Source organism: Histoplasma capsulatum, assembly GCF_000150115.1.
Source record: "Histoplasma capsulatum G186AR genomic scaffold supercont2.2, whole genome shotgun sequence".
In the NCBI taxonomy this organism is placed as follows: domain Eukaryota; kingdom Fungi; phylum Ascomycota; class Eurotiomycetes; order Onygenales; family Ajellomycetaceae; genus Histoplasma; species Histoplasma capsulatum.
Window position 1 is genome coordinate 2,565,437 of NW_025544802.1, and position 13,294 is coordinate 2,578,730.

Genomic DNA, 13,294 nt, shown 5'->3' on the forward strand with positions numbered 1-13,294 from the left:
TTCTATCTTGGTTTGCTACCGCTGGGCTACGAGTGCAAGAAAGTTTGATGACTATGGCTGAGCGTACGGACCCCATCCACGTCCAAACAAAGGGCGTTGATTTCAATCATGCGATATCGGATGGGGATATGGACTTCCGCAGGGATTCTCGTGGTGTCGATGCGGATGGTGGGCAGGAAGGGAGGCCAGGCGGAGACGCAGCTGTAGCCGATCTTGTAGATAAAAGCAAGACGGGTTATTTCGCCTACTTCCATACGAGAGAGTTCTATATCGTGCTTGTACTTGGGTTAGCAGTCCATTCATTCAAAAATCCATTTCCTCCCTTTATATTCCAGTGTAAACGCCTGGTTGCTAACTTGCGTGAGAAATAACAGGCAAATTCTCGCCCTCTGCATCACCTCCACAAACACCTTCTCCCAGCTCCTCTCTAACATCCACACCTCAATTCCAGCTTTCCAGTCGCTCTTCAACTACGTCCTCCTCAACCTCGTCTTCACCAGCTACACCATCTACCGCTACGGCCTCAAACGCTGGCTGCGCGTCATCCAAAAGGACGCCTGGAAGTACATCATCCTCGCCTTCTGCGACGTCGAGGGCAATTACTTCATCGTCCTCGCCTACAAATACACAACAATCCTAAGCGCACAACTCATCAACTTCTGGGCCATCGTCGTCGTCGTGATCATCTCCTTTCTCTTCCTCCGCGTCCGCTACCACTGGGCCCAGATCCTGGGCATCCTCGTCGCCATCGGCGGCATGGGTGTGCTTTTCGGCTCCGACCACATCACCGGCGGCGGCGGGAACGGCGACGGTCCATCCCGCAGCAACCAGATCAAGGGCGACCTTTTCGCCCTGGTAGGCGCCAGCTGCTACGGCCTCACGAACGTCGCGGAGGAATACCTCGTCAGCAAGCGGCCCATGTATGAGGTCCTGGGCCAGCTGGGGCTGTACGGGATGTTCATCATTGGCGTGCAAGCTGCCATCTTCGACCGGGAGTCCTTCGCCGGCGCGACGTGGAATGGCAAGGTCGGCGGGTATCTGACGGGCTACACGCTCTGTCTGTTCATCTTCTACTCGCTGGCGCCGATATTGTTCCGGCTGGCCTCGGCGGCGTTTTTCAATATCAGCCTGCTCACGGCGAACTTTTGGGGCGTGATTATCGGGATCAATGTGTTCAAGTATTCGGTGCATTGGATGTATCCGATTGCGTTTGTGTGCATCATGCTGGGGCAGGGGATTTACTATTTGGGTAGGCAGGTGTTGGGCGAGGCGAGGAAGCCGTGGCTGGGTGCTAATCAGGAGAAAGGCGTTAGTGGGGTTGGGACGGCGAAGAAAAAGATTTCTTCTTCTGCTGCTGCTGCTGCTGGGCATGGAGCTGATGAGGCGGTGCGAGTTGGGAATGGGAGTGATAATTCCGTTTGAAAAAGGGGATAAATATATCCGGGGAACATGTTTGATGGAGGCTGTCTTACATTTCTGCGCCTGCTTCGTCGACTAGAAATCCCAGGTCCGCAAAGTAGATCTTCTTTCCTTAAATAGACAAGGAGACTAATCGCTCGCCTCCCCCTTCCCCCTCGCCTTTCCCCTCTCATGTATGGAGTAGTGATGTATGTACAGTCTCCCGTTTCGATTTTTCTAGTGCATACGTATCCTATCAACTGATTCCATATTATATATATATATATATATGAGCTTATGTTCAATACATGGTGGCTCCCCGCTTCCCCCTCCCACCGCGGAGAGGCCATACAATAGTATTGGATGCTGGACGTCTGGGGATAAGAGAAGAATATTGAGAGAAAGAGAGATGAAGATTGAGAAAGTGAAAGAGAAAGATACAAAAGGAGACAGATGGCCGTTATTACTTGCTATGCACAATGTATAGGAAATACCGTACAATTCGTTAAGATTGAACATAACTAACAAATGTCCCAAAAATGAAACCCATGAGAAAAAAATCAAGTCAAGTCGTAAAGAAGGCTGGAAAACACCGATAAACAAGCGGGGAAAGACTTCATATCAACTAAAAAGAGTTCACCTCGTAAAACTCGGTATCGGCAGCCTCGCTGTCCCGATCTCTCGTTGTTGCACCCTGCCGTCACCAAGTGCAGTAGAACCCATCAGCTCCCTCGACATTGGAATGGAGTGAGGCGCCCATTTCGGGTCACCGTTGCGACTACCACTATCACCACTATCACCACCACCACCACCACCCCCATTCACGCTACCGCCGCCATTACTCCTCCTCCTCACCAACTCTTTCCCCACATCTTTCCTATGACCTCTGCCTCCCTTGTTGTTGCCGCGACCAACGCCCACCCACCCCAAACACCACCAAGCGCACCACCCAACTATTCGAAACGGCATGCGACACAACCCCCACGCCATCTGCGCCGGCAGCGTAACAGCGTCGTACATCCAATTTAGCAATATAAATATCGGCGAGCTGCGATTCGACGCTGCGCGGCGCTGCTGCGCTGCCACTGCGGTGCTGAGCGAGATGACGTCACCCAGTCGCTCTTCGAGAGATTGAAGGCGCGTTTCGGTCTCGTGGGCGTGCAGGGCGGTGCGTTTTTCGTAACGGCGCATGGCGCGGGTGAGGGCTGAGAGGTCCGGGTGTGATGGTTGATTGTCTGGGGACAGGCCTTTGGTGGTTGCGGGTGAGGTTGCGGAGGAGTATTCTTTTCCGTGCCTGGTGCTGTTGGGGGACTGGTATTGGTCTTGATGCTCGCGCTTGCTGGCTGTTTCTGCGATGTGAGCTTCTAGCTCCTCGAGGCGGGTGGAGATGTCGAAGATCTTGCTGGCGTCGATTTTCTCGCGGGGTTCCCCGGTGTCGGAAGAGACGAGGCGTTGTAGGTAGAGGGTACGTGCTTGGACCATTTTCAACAGGTGGGAGAATGGGCGGACTTCCGCGGCGAGGAGGAAGACTGTTAAATTGTAATTGGACACGAGGCCCTCGGAGGGTCGGGAGAGTTGCGATCTGAGGGTATGCAAGAGCCAAGCGCCTACGATGGGGAGGAGGAAGCAGGATGTTAGAGCTGCTAGTTCGTGTCGGTGGAGCTCCGCCATTGCAGCCCGGGCAGTTGCGGATTGGGGCGTCGAAGCTGCGCATTCTTGCGGGTTGGGCTTTGAATCACGGTCCTCTTTATTGCCCGGCTCAAGCTCTGGTTCCTCAGCTTGCTCGATAATCACATCCATGTCGAATTCGTCTTCTAGTGTGAGACTTCGTGACATCTGTTGTGCTGAGATGTACCAGTCCCTGAAAGTTGTACATTATTAGGCAGGCGTTTTATATATAAAATATATGCTCTTGTAGGCTCTCTCACCAGGGTAATCGAATCGACCAATTAAGAAATACTGCTGCCAGAACCAGTAAAGTGATGTCTGTTACTACCGCGCTTCCATTTGGGAATAGCAGGCCCCCGACTGCGGGCAGCAACGCCAACGCCAGTGGGACAGACTGCCAGTGGGACTCATTATTATTGCTGTCTAGGGACCTTGAATTTGCATCAACCCGCGGAAGGAACAGATCGTCGGTGGACGATCTGATGGAGTTGCGGGCTTCTGAAACGGTGTCAGAGAAAGTTGAGCTCCGTCGCAATCTCGCTACGCCTGGAGAAGGTTCAGCACGGTTCAGGGCGCGATGACGAAGGTATGAGACAGAGCCAGCCAGATTAGTTACTGGCTGCGAGGATGTATGGTTTGGAGAAGTTCTCGGCTCAGGCATCGTGAGAAAGTCTCGTTGGAAACTGGAATGTTACCTGTCAAAGGCAAGAGGGGCAGCCCAGGATGCATGGTTAAAGACGTCAAGCTACTCGAACAAAGTGTCACCAGGCTTCCATGTCGCGGCGATCTTGGTGGCATGGGCGCAATCAAGTTCTTGGAAATAGTTAGTGTCCGGTGCCCACATGCCAACTAATGGCTGGGGCGTTACTGGTCTCTTTCGTCACGTCGGCCAATCATGCCAAGGGAGGAAGTTGAAGCTTGGCAGCGCAAGGTTCCCGGGCTTGGATGGGGGGAAGAGCCTCCCAGAGCCGCAACGATTCCAGGAGCATAATCCAACCTCCTCCTTAACTTTATTCCTGCCTTACTTAACTAGCTCATCCCCAGAACTTTATTTCAGTTGCTATTCTGGACTTCCTTATGGCAGGCAGCTGACGACTTCGATCTTGTGGTTACTTGGAGCATGAATCAAAGTCGCCAACACCTCTGCAAGCTACAACCTAGCAAAGTTGCTATTGACGCAGTAACTAACGATTTCGTTTGTTCTATGAGAGCTCGATTGGCAGAATACGAAAAGGTCGAGATCTATGCAGGCGGCCGTGCATTCCTTGACAAAATATGCATCCTTCGCTTTAGTTTCTGGGCTCCATGCCCTTGTTGGCTGATGTGTGGGGATTTTCGCTGCAATTGTGTTCCAGCGGCTACCGCGCTGTTTGCTTCCCGTTATTCAGGACCACTTTGGTAGCCCTACGAGTCGACGGAAATACGCTACCCCGCTCGAAAACCTATTCTAGTGGCTATAGTGAAAGTGATCGTGAGAACCAACAGGCCAGTGTTGTTTGTTCTATGCGTGAAGGAATCATTATTGATACCAGAAAAGCGGATGGTGTCAAGCACGCGTGGTAGTCCCTTACATATGGATCGGTTTGGTCACCAATTTGGGCTTGTCCTGCTTTGATCACAAATACTTAATGACTGACGAAACTTAAAATTGTAGATATCTATATTTATACCATTTGATGTTTCCTCTATTCCAGAAGGGCCGTTTTTAACTTTCCGACATGCGTCAAGATCAAAAAATTCTGGAGGTGTATTTCCCCGGCAGACAACTGCTCCCTGCGACTTGAGAATGTTGAGAATACCACAGCAACATGTTCTTTTTTCAACATATCTGGAAGCTTGATATTTGGTTTTAGGATAAATATCTTATTGGGGCTGGTCGATGCGTTGGCCAGCTTCATTACTCAAGGACGCATTGCCTGCTTTCACAATGCGCCTCAAAAGCAAATTATCACAAATTATCAGACCCAAGAGCTTCGTGCCGGTAAAGATCCCATGTCTTGCAGAAATTGTTGAAGATTTCGAAGTTTCTTCCCGGTTTGCAGGAGTTGTGACTGCAATTCAGACGATTTGATTGACTGTTGCTGTTGTTATTGAGCCTCGAATCGGGTTAGATCAACCGCAACTCAATATCAATATTGCAGGACACAGACTCTCATTTTCAAGCACAGAGTTGTGACATTCACTCCTGCGATATCTATACCTATTTGCTGGTTTTCATTTCTTATTCCATTTATTGATGTCCCGTTATTCTGACTTCCCTGTCTTGAATAACTCACTGTATTGGACGTACTATTCCTTTCACTGCGCATAGTAGCAATTACGTTCTAGGTTTCAGGCTTGGTTCAAGCTACAGTCTTCCACCATGGAGCTCGATTGTTGGCAAATTTATATATTGCTAGTTGCCTCCATGAGTCTCGTTGTATTCCCTTCGATTTCGGTTTCTGGCTTCATGCTTTCATCGCTTCTTCTCAATTACTTATATGTCCGCCGTGATATCTACGCGCTTGATATCTCATCTTTCGTATCTTGATATTTCGTTCGCTGTCTCGAATTTCGTATCACCTTGTGAGCCGTTAGAAGAGTCTCAAAATTACCCTTTCTGGCAGCTCCATTAATCTGGAGTCTGGGACGTTAACTGTCTTCTCGGCGGGTTTACCCCCTTGAGATATTATCTTCGTCCATATAGCCCACCACAATGGATCCACCTAGCGGCCCTTATTACAGATCAACTGCAGCTATTGCCTTGCCTACCACAGCCTTTCTGTCTGTCCTTGTGTGCATTCCTCCTCTGGTTTGGCACTCACGTACCGGGAATTTCCCTGCATCATGTCTCATCGCTTGGTTTGTGATCTTCAACTTCTTCAACTTTATCAACCCCTTAATATGGCCTACGGATGATGTTTCAACGTGGTGGGATGGTGCCGGGCTTTGCGATATCGAAACAAAGCTCATCGCTCCTCTCGGAACCGGTATCGCAGGAGCTCTCGTATGTATATTCCGCTCACTTGCAGATGTCATGGACACAGATCGTGCCACCCTGATCCCCAGCAAGGGGGAGCGGAGACGTACCCTTGCTTTTGAAGTTGTTTTTTGTGTGGTCATCCCTGTCCTTATGATGGCTTTGCATTACGTTGTCCAGCACCGTCGATATTACCTATGGGCAATTGTAGGTTGTATGCCTGCGTTCCACCCAAGCTGGCCCTCGACAGCCCTTATCTTCGCATGGCCGTTGGTTGTTTTGTTCCTGGCTGCAATCTACTGTGGTAAGCTCTTTTCCACCCCGGGGCTATTTCATTGTGTTCTATGCTAATCTGTCTAATCTTTTAGTCTTGGTTATATACCGACTGTTCAAGTATCGACAACAATTTTCCTACATTGTTTCCATAAGCAGCAACACAAGCAAGTCGAGATTTATCCGTCTCCTTACTCTATCCCTGATACTACTACTGGGCAGCTTTCCTTCACAAGTTTATGTTTTCTACCGCAATATCGAAATGTCAAAGCCTTGGGTGCCTTACTCGTGGAAGGGCGTCCACGGGCCGGAATGGGGAGTCATTGTGAAAGTTCCCATGCATGGCATAGTCTATTATGATCGCTGGATCCAAGTGACTTGTGGCTTCCTACTATTCGCATTTTTTGGATTCGGAAAGGATGCGACATTAATGTACCGAGCATTCCTTATCCGAGTCGGTTTGAGTCGATATTTCCCATCCTTGGAGCACCCCCATATTGCCATTAGCAAAGCATCAGATTCAACTCGCTTTGGGTCCTTTGGTAGCCGCGCCAAAACGGCTTTGAAGAAGAAACAATCCATGGATGAATATTCCCCGACTCTATGGTAAATAACCGTTTTCTATATGTGCTACTATATTTTGCGCGCCATGCATCTTGAAAACTGACATTGACTAATAAACCTTCCCAGGAGCGTACGGTCTAATTCTGAGTCCACAAACACAACGATTATTGACCACGACCACCATTTCTCCAGCTTGGCTATAATAAATAAGCCTCTGCCTCCAGCACCACACCCACTCAATTCAAATAGTCGTGTCCTCTCTCTAAGTAAGGCTCCGGTATCAGAAATAGATTTCGAAAGCGATACTAGAATCCATGAGAAAACCGCGCATTTTACGAAAGTCTAAAGTACATCTCACGGGTTCGATGGCGTACTAACTATGCCGCGAGGGTCAATCGGTCTGTTGACACTTTATTTTGCGTGTACATTTGTTGCCGTCTCTCTTCTTCTTCTAGCTCAAACCCCATATCGCAAATATGTCTTTACTTCTGCGAAATCCCTTTTGTTCCCTATTTACGCTTGCCGAGACACAAGCACTGCACATGACTCTTTGCTATCTTTCTTTGAGTAAATTGCGATACGCGAATTTCTTCTGTTTCTCTCTCTATATTTCTCAAATACTTTAATTATTTCTTCTCAATATGCCAGATGACAGCTGGAGGGGGAGGCGATGCATTATTTGGTCGTTAGTAGGACCTAGTTTTGTCGCTGATTTACCTGACTCTCACCTCTGTTATTTACAATCCACGCCTTGCGTGACACATATGTAATAAATATCAAACAGGAAATATGTCTGAAAATAAATAAATAAATAAATAAATCACGTTGATTTGCCTTGTTTGTTTTATTTTTCCCTTCATTGCTTTTTAGCAACAAACATAAAATGTAAATATGTGAAAATCGGACTACAGTGGCTTTGACCTATAATTAATATAGACTTGGCCAATGGAAGACGAAAAAGGTTATCCAAAACCCACTCATACAAACATGAAGATTGAGTAAAACAGGCAAGAGATATACTGGTCCTAGGTGAGGGTGTCACTAACTCAGCTAGATGTCATTCCGCTAAATACCCTTTATGTTCACCCGTGCAGAAATAACATACAAGACAACAGATGGGGGAGAGTATCAGACAAAAAAGAAACATTCGGAAGCTGGTTTAATCACATATATAGCCGCCCAATTAGAGTACACGTACATAATTCATACCCTTACATACTGGTAATAGCCAAGCCCACATGTGGGCTTTCTCAGTTCCCATCCTTGTGCGCCCAGAAGAGATATTGCACGTAGTCAAATAAGAGTGTCGCTCGTCTACAGGCATGCGAAGCTACTCTATCATAGCTTTCTTCTCCCTTACTCGCTGCTTTCACTGTTTCCGCGCCTAAGGACTTCGTAGTACCCTATTGTTGTAAAAAAAAAGGGGGGGGGAGGGTTTGATTAGCTACTTTGTAGGTAAGACGTGAAGTGGAAGATGGGAGAGAAGTGAAAAGCGGCATATAAGGAATGAAGGCGAAACAGTGAGAGAAGGGATAACGAACGTTGGGTGATACCGAGAGCGGAATTTTTCTTCCCATCCGCGTCCTCATAGGAGCGCATACTTGCATCGCCTTCTACGTACATGAGGGTGCTGTCACAGAATCAGACATAGTTAGCTATGAATTTCGCTATTATCTATCCAGCCCCAAACAAGCTCCTCCGGTATAATTAAGATACAGGTATGTATCTCCGCCCCGAGAGGGCCGTTGTTCTATATGTATATACATATATGAATGGCACGCGATTGACATACCCTTTTGGCAGGCCTAGTAAGTGATCTCTGCTGGCGCCCTCAGGCACGAAGCTTGTGATGCGCCACCAGCTTGTCTGGCGATCTTCCTTGGGTCCGTAGCTGGTTGCTACCGAATAGTTCACGAGCTCGCGGCCGGATGAGGTGGCACGAATTTCTGGCGGGTTTCCGAGGTTACCGACAATGCTAATGCGTGCGAGGGAATTGGCGCGGGTAGAGCTGAAGTTGCGTGTCGAGAAGGATGTCGGGGCGCGGAGAAGTGGGCGGAGGGAGATTAGACCGCGCATTTTTTTGAATTGCAGGATGATTGAAATAATAAACAGAGACGATATAGCTGGCAGGGGACTCAATATGGGGTTCAATGTCAGGGATTGAGATTTGTTGGACGTTGGCCTTTTGCTCGATTCAGAGAGCTCCGTCGCGGGATAAAATGCCCAAAGCCGAAAGGTTGTCACGAAACGCGTGACACGTGATATTCAGGAGAGCTGATAGGTCATGTGATCTTATATATCGATATCTTTTCAGGAAAATTGAAACTCAGAACGCAAGCAAGCAACGTGGAGCGTATTCCCCACGTCAAAATGATATCTTACAGCGTGCTTCTGCTAACAGAGTATATATTTCATTTTTTTGCGATCTATATTATGCCGAAATTGGAGCTGCCAACTCTCCCACCAGCCGTTTTTGGTCTATCCCGATGAACAGATCGGACCACCGCGACATGCAGAGGGACCAATTTTTAACATACATATCTAATAACGCAAATAGATAAATTATAGCACTTGGATAAGATATATCCTCCAGCTGGGATTTGTCTCCGATTCTTAAGGTTTACACATTGGTGCCGTTTCGTCGTTGCGGCTGACTTGTTTGATCCGCTGCCAGTGGTTCGAACCAACAATCCGCAAGCTTTTTGTTTCCCGCCTTATTTGGATGGCCACTGTCTCTGGTGTCTTTTGCTGTGTTGAAGCCCGCAAATCAGCCAATAACAGTGATCAGGCATTTCTCATTTGATTTCTTTGGTGCCCACTTTGCAATGGCGCTGTTTGATTGTTTGGCAACCTTGCCACAGCCTTTGCAATTCTGCGGCTTCATAGGGAATTAATTATTTGCGCAACGTTTGGAGAGGAGTTAGAATATGCAAAAACTATTCTTACGTATGCTCCATACCATTGGACCTAGGGTCTTGAATTATCCTCAATCCTCTCAGGGCAAGGACAGAACCTGTAAGAAGTATAACGACGCCTGAACAGTATAATCATGTTTGGACTGATTTTCCTCATCTCTTTCACCAAAGCCGAGAATGCTTTTGTGGCAATCTTCAGGCTGACCTTTTGCCACGAGCCATTGGTTCCAATATGCATCGTGACAATGTCTTGCTGCCATGCAGGAAGCTGGGTTTAGCAGCAGTCGATGTCGCCTTAGAACTAGAATGGCCTTGATTCTCGCTGTCATAGTCGAACCTGCAATCACGCCCCGGCGGAGATCCCACGAAATCTGTGTTGGGGATTTCGGCTGCCTAGAGATTTTCTCCATAGTAGAGCACGCCAACAACTCTAAATTCCTCGAATAATTATCGGAGTTCCAGTGCAAACCCATTGGGTCAATTTTTGTCAGTGAACACATTGTGATATCCTGAGGTGCTGATGGGAGCATTGTCTACCGGAGAACCAGTTATTGAATCACCGAGCGGCATATTTTTGACTTTTTTTCGCTATCTCTTCTACATTTGGTGTCGCTGCCGCTATGCTACTCATGCGTGCAAGGCAAAATACCGTGGCAGCTGCTAGGAGTCGCATGTTTTCGTCAAGGGCGAAAAACCGATTTGTCTAGCAAATTTTCCTGAGTTCTCAAATTTTAATGATCATTTCTGGGTGCAAGAGACAGACACACGAAGAAATCTAAGGGGGGGTTTATCCATCAGGAACGACCCCTGTCGACCCTGAGGCAATGTATGATATTTTACTACCCATGGATGGAGGTAAACCTCATATGACTGTTCAACTGGCCGTTTGGCTTCCTCAACAAAACCCACTGATCTCACAATGTCCAGCGTCGTTGATTCACATTGTGTTTCCCAAAAATAGCTCTTTGCATTTCCTAACTTACAGGCTATATAAATTACTTGAGCTCAACCTGTATCTATCTATATATATGTGTGTGTGTGTTTGTGTGTGTGTGTGGAGTGGAGCGTATTAGGTGGACATTCTGTCTCCAAAAGACGCAGCCGGAACGATAGAATCATCCGAGATTCTTCAGTGAGATGCACCGCCCTCTGGCGGTTCATATTGTGTTGTCGGATATACTAATTCCACCAGTTTGAACCTAGTGGCTGTGACGTACGGGGTGAGGGTTGCACAAGGCACAGAGTTTCTCGTCAAATAACCAGGTAGCATCATTCAGTGTGCGATCAGAAGCCCTTCTTCACCATGCTTCCTGGTAGTTACGAGTTATGTAGTACAAGTGGGTCTGCTGTCTGCATTTTTCACCATACAAAAGGGTTGCTGGATACTGTGCTTTCGCTTCGTTCATCATTTGTGACAAGGATGTTTCGATATCGCCTCCCCAGGTAAACGGTAACAAATGTTGACTAAAAACCTTTCCCCTCGATTCTATGTACCACTGTGCGACATTTGTTAAATGGGAGAGCCTGGTGGGTTACATCTTCTCTGGAATCATGCGTGGCATAATAATCTTGCTGTTGCCACTTCTTCTTTGTATTTTGTTATTCCATCTTGAGACATTTGTGAAAAGCCTCATGAGATTATCCTCATCGGGAAAACGATTACGACAAACGCGGTGTTTATGATTTTTGTTATGGGAGGCTGATAGAAGAGGTGCTGTCCATAAATATGAGAATTCATCATCTAGTTCTTGTCCATTGATATACGATAATGCTGGGCGTCATCGATGCGGGGGAAGCCCGTGCTTGCATCACCATCACCGATGGGCCTCTGCCCATATGGATGTGAGCGTCTGTCTCATAGAGACAACGTTGATCCTGTGTTAGTTATGAAATTCTGAAACAAGGAAGTGGAGGAAGCCTGGGAATGTGAGACAGAGAAGCAAGAGCATGTTTTTCTCCATCCTAAATTTTCCGATGGAGCAGATATGCGTGGAACAATGCAAGTTACGAAATCTTCAATCGTCTTGGAGGCGAATGTCCTTCTGGGTGTCCTGGAGCCAGGGGGACTTAACAGGCAGTCCCTGGTGTAATATCGCGTCAGTATACCAAGGTCGACACAATGGGGTAAAGACCAAGATATCAAGATAACCACTAAGAACGGAACGCCATCTTCCTATTACTCCATTAGCTGAGTTAGTTCGATTCAGGAGCCCGTCCCTAAAATAGATAGTATAGGGTAAAATTGTTATGGAGGGCCCGCTGAGAAGGGTAAACTACAGGAGGTGTTGAGGTACGATTAACTGGGTTGAAGTCGTTAGTGTGGAAGGCGTCGCACAGCATGACTATGGAATGATCTGTCAGTTTGAGATGGAACGTGCAGGAGCCGCTATTAGAGGGGAGCTGCGGGGGATCATCTTCGCCGAAACTTAGCTGAGGATTTAGCGAAAGTTTTCCATCGCGAGCCTTGGAAATCCTTCCACGTTTTATACTAGTAGTTATCCAACTGCGAGCAGAGGAATGGACGCCGCAACAGCCTGGATATGCGGGCGTATGCAGGTATGGCAGACGTATGCGGGAATTGAGCCCTTTAGCCATTTGCTCTGCATCATCATCAGCCGTTGATTTCCCTGCTCTGGTTGAATGTTGCTAATCGAAGATTTTCAAGTCACCGACGTCAATTTGAGCCTGCTCACTACTCAAGACATTGCGTCGTCAAAATCACCTTCGCTCAACCACTTTCACCAACAACCAAAGGTCGCTAACATAGCAATATGATTCACCCGATTTTGGACGGTTGCATAACATTGTGATGATAGGGTGTCCGTATCACAATCGCAGTTAGCTTTTGGGGCTGGTGGTTGGTCAATCCATCTGTACTGGACGTGGGGCCACATCGTGTTTGGATTGACCCCTTGCGCAACTCCAGGCCAATTTTGAAGACTTCACTGATTATCTTGACTTAGGGTAGGCTGCAGTAACTGGATGAAGACGCCCTCTGTTTTTACCCCTGCGATTCATACGCCCATATGGTCGGATGCTCGCTTGGTCAATTCCAAACTGGCCCACCAGAATTGGTGGCTAAAGGGTTGTTCATTACTCCAGCTTGTCTGTCCACACGTTGTCATTTCTATTTTCCATTTCTATGCTACGTGGAGCCGGCTGGACGCTTCAGCAACACTTGATTCGATGGCGCATTCCCATCATGTCTGAGGTGGCGGTTTTCTCCTTTATTCCCCGCCTGTCCTACTTGTGTTCCATAATTGTTTGCTCTGCTGGCCTCGGTTTCTTAATCTGCCGATTGGTGATGGCAGCACATGCAAGATATGCGCGTCACTCAGACTGCCAGTCTGGCATCCCTTTCCCCTGAATCCTGCTTTTTGCCCTGAAAGCTGGGAGCCCTTCGCAGGAAAATCCCGGAATGAGAGATTTCATAACAGGTTCCCCTGTTGGCTAAGCCTAGACCCTAACCAGAGGGTTCCAAGAAACAGATCGTTCTCCCGCTTCTTCTGAGGGGAAT

General features: G+C 47.7%; 7 protein-coding genes across 7 annotated transcripts; 3 read left to right on the top strand and 4 right to left on the bottom strand.

Moving 5' to 3' along the window:
• Positions 1-53: 53 nt before the first annotated feature.
• On the top strand, positions 54-1,422 carry HCBG_02058 (DUF914 domain-containing protein; the record flags this gene model as incomplete). The annotated part of the gene is made up of 2 exons (XM_045429107.1): positions 54-286; positions 375-1,422. 2 exons carry the CDS (start codon positions 54-56, stop codon positions 1,420-1,422), a joined length of 1,281 nt encoding a protein of 426 aa, XP_045290893.1.
• A 612-nt stretch (positions 1,423-2,034) lies between these two features.
• HCBG_02059 (uncharacterized protein) lies at positions 2,035-3,955 on the bottom strand (the record flags this gene model as incomplete). The annotated part of the gene is made up of 3 exons (XM_045429108.1): positions 2,035-3,259; positions 3,327-3,612; positions 3,762-3,955. The coding sequence occupies one exon, from the start codon at positions 3,232-3,234 to the stop codon at positions 2,035-2,037; it is 1,200 nt and encodes a 399-aa protein (XP_045290895.1).
• On the top strand, positions 3,381-4,629 carry HCBG_02060 (uncharacterized protein; the record flags this gene model as incomplete). The annotated part of the gene is made up of 4 exons (XM_045429109.1): positions 3,381-3,631; positions 3,709-3,889; positions 4,100-4,300; positions 4,360-4,629. The coding sequence occupies 4 exons, from the start codon at positions 3,381-3,383 to the stop codon at positions 4,627-4,629; spliced, it is 903 nt and encodes a 300-aa protein (XP_045290894.1).
• A 1,132-nt stretch (positions 4,630-5,761) lies between these two features.
• Positions 5,762-7,208, top strand: HCBG_02061 (a-pheromone receptor PreA; the record flags this gene model as incomplete). Its single annotated transcript, XM_045429110.1, has 3 exons — positions 5,762-6,329; positions 6,394-6,904; positions 6,989-7,208. The coding sequence occupies 3 exons, from the start codon at positions 5,762-5,764 to the stop codon at positions 7,206-7,208; spliced, it is 1,299 nt and encodes a 432-aa protein (XP_045290896.1).
• Positions 7,209-7,731: 523 nt separating this feature from the next.
• Positions 7,732-9,053, bottom strand: HCBG_02062 (uncharacterized protein; the record flags this gene model as incomplete). Its single annotated transcript, XM_045429111.1, has 3 exons — positions 7,732-8,265; positions 8,404-8,492; positions 8,655-9,053. The coding sequence occupies 3 exons, from the start codon at positions 8,936-8,938 to the stop codon at positions 8,219-8,221; spliced, it is 420 nt and encodes a 139-aa protein (XP_045290897.1).
• Positions 9,054-9,475: 422 nt separating this feature from the next.
• Positions 9,476-10,250, bottom strand: HCBG_02063 (uncharacterized protein; the record flags this gene model as incomplete). The annotated part of the gene is made up of 2 exons (XM_045429112.1): positions 9,476-9,610; positions 9,876-10,250. The coding sequence occupies 2 exons, from the start codon at positions 10,248-10,250 to the stop codon at positions 9,476-9,478; spliced, it is 510 nt and encodes a 169-aa protein (XP_045290898.1).
• Positions 10,251-11,792: 1,542 nt separating this feature from the next.
• HCBG_02064 (uncharacterized protein) lies at positions 11,793-12,582 on the bottom strand (the record flags this gene model as incomplete). The annotated part of the gene is made up of 3 exons (XM_045429113.1): positions 11,793-11,950; positions 12,072-12,409; positions 12,500-12,582. 3 exons carry the CDS (start codon positions 12,580-12,582, stop codon positions 11,793-11,795), a joined length of 579 nt encoding a protein of 192 aa, XP_045290899.1.
• Between the last annotated feature and the right edge of the window lie 712 nt (positions 12,583-13,294).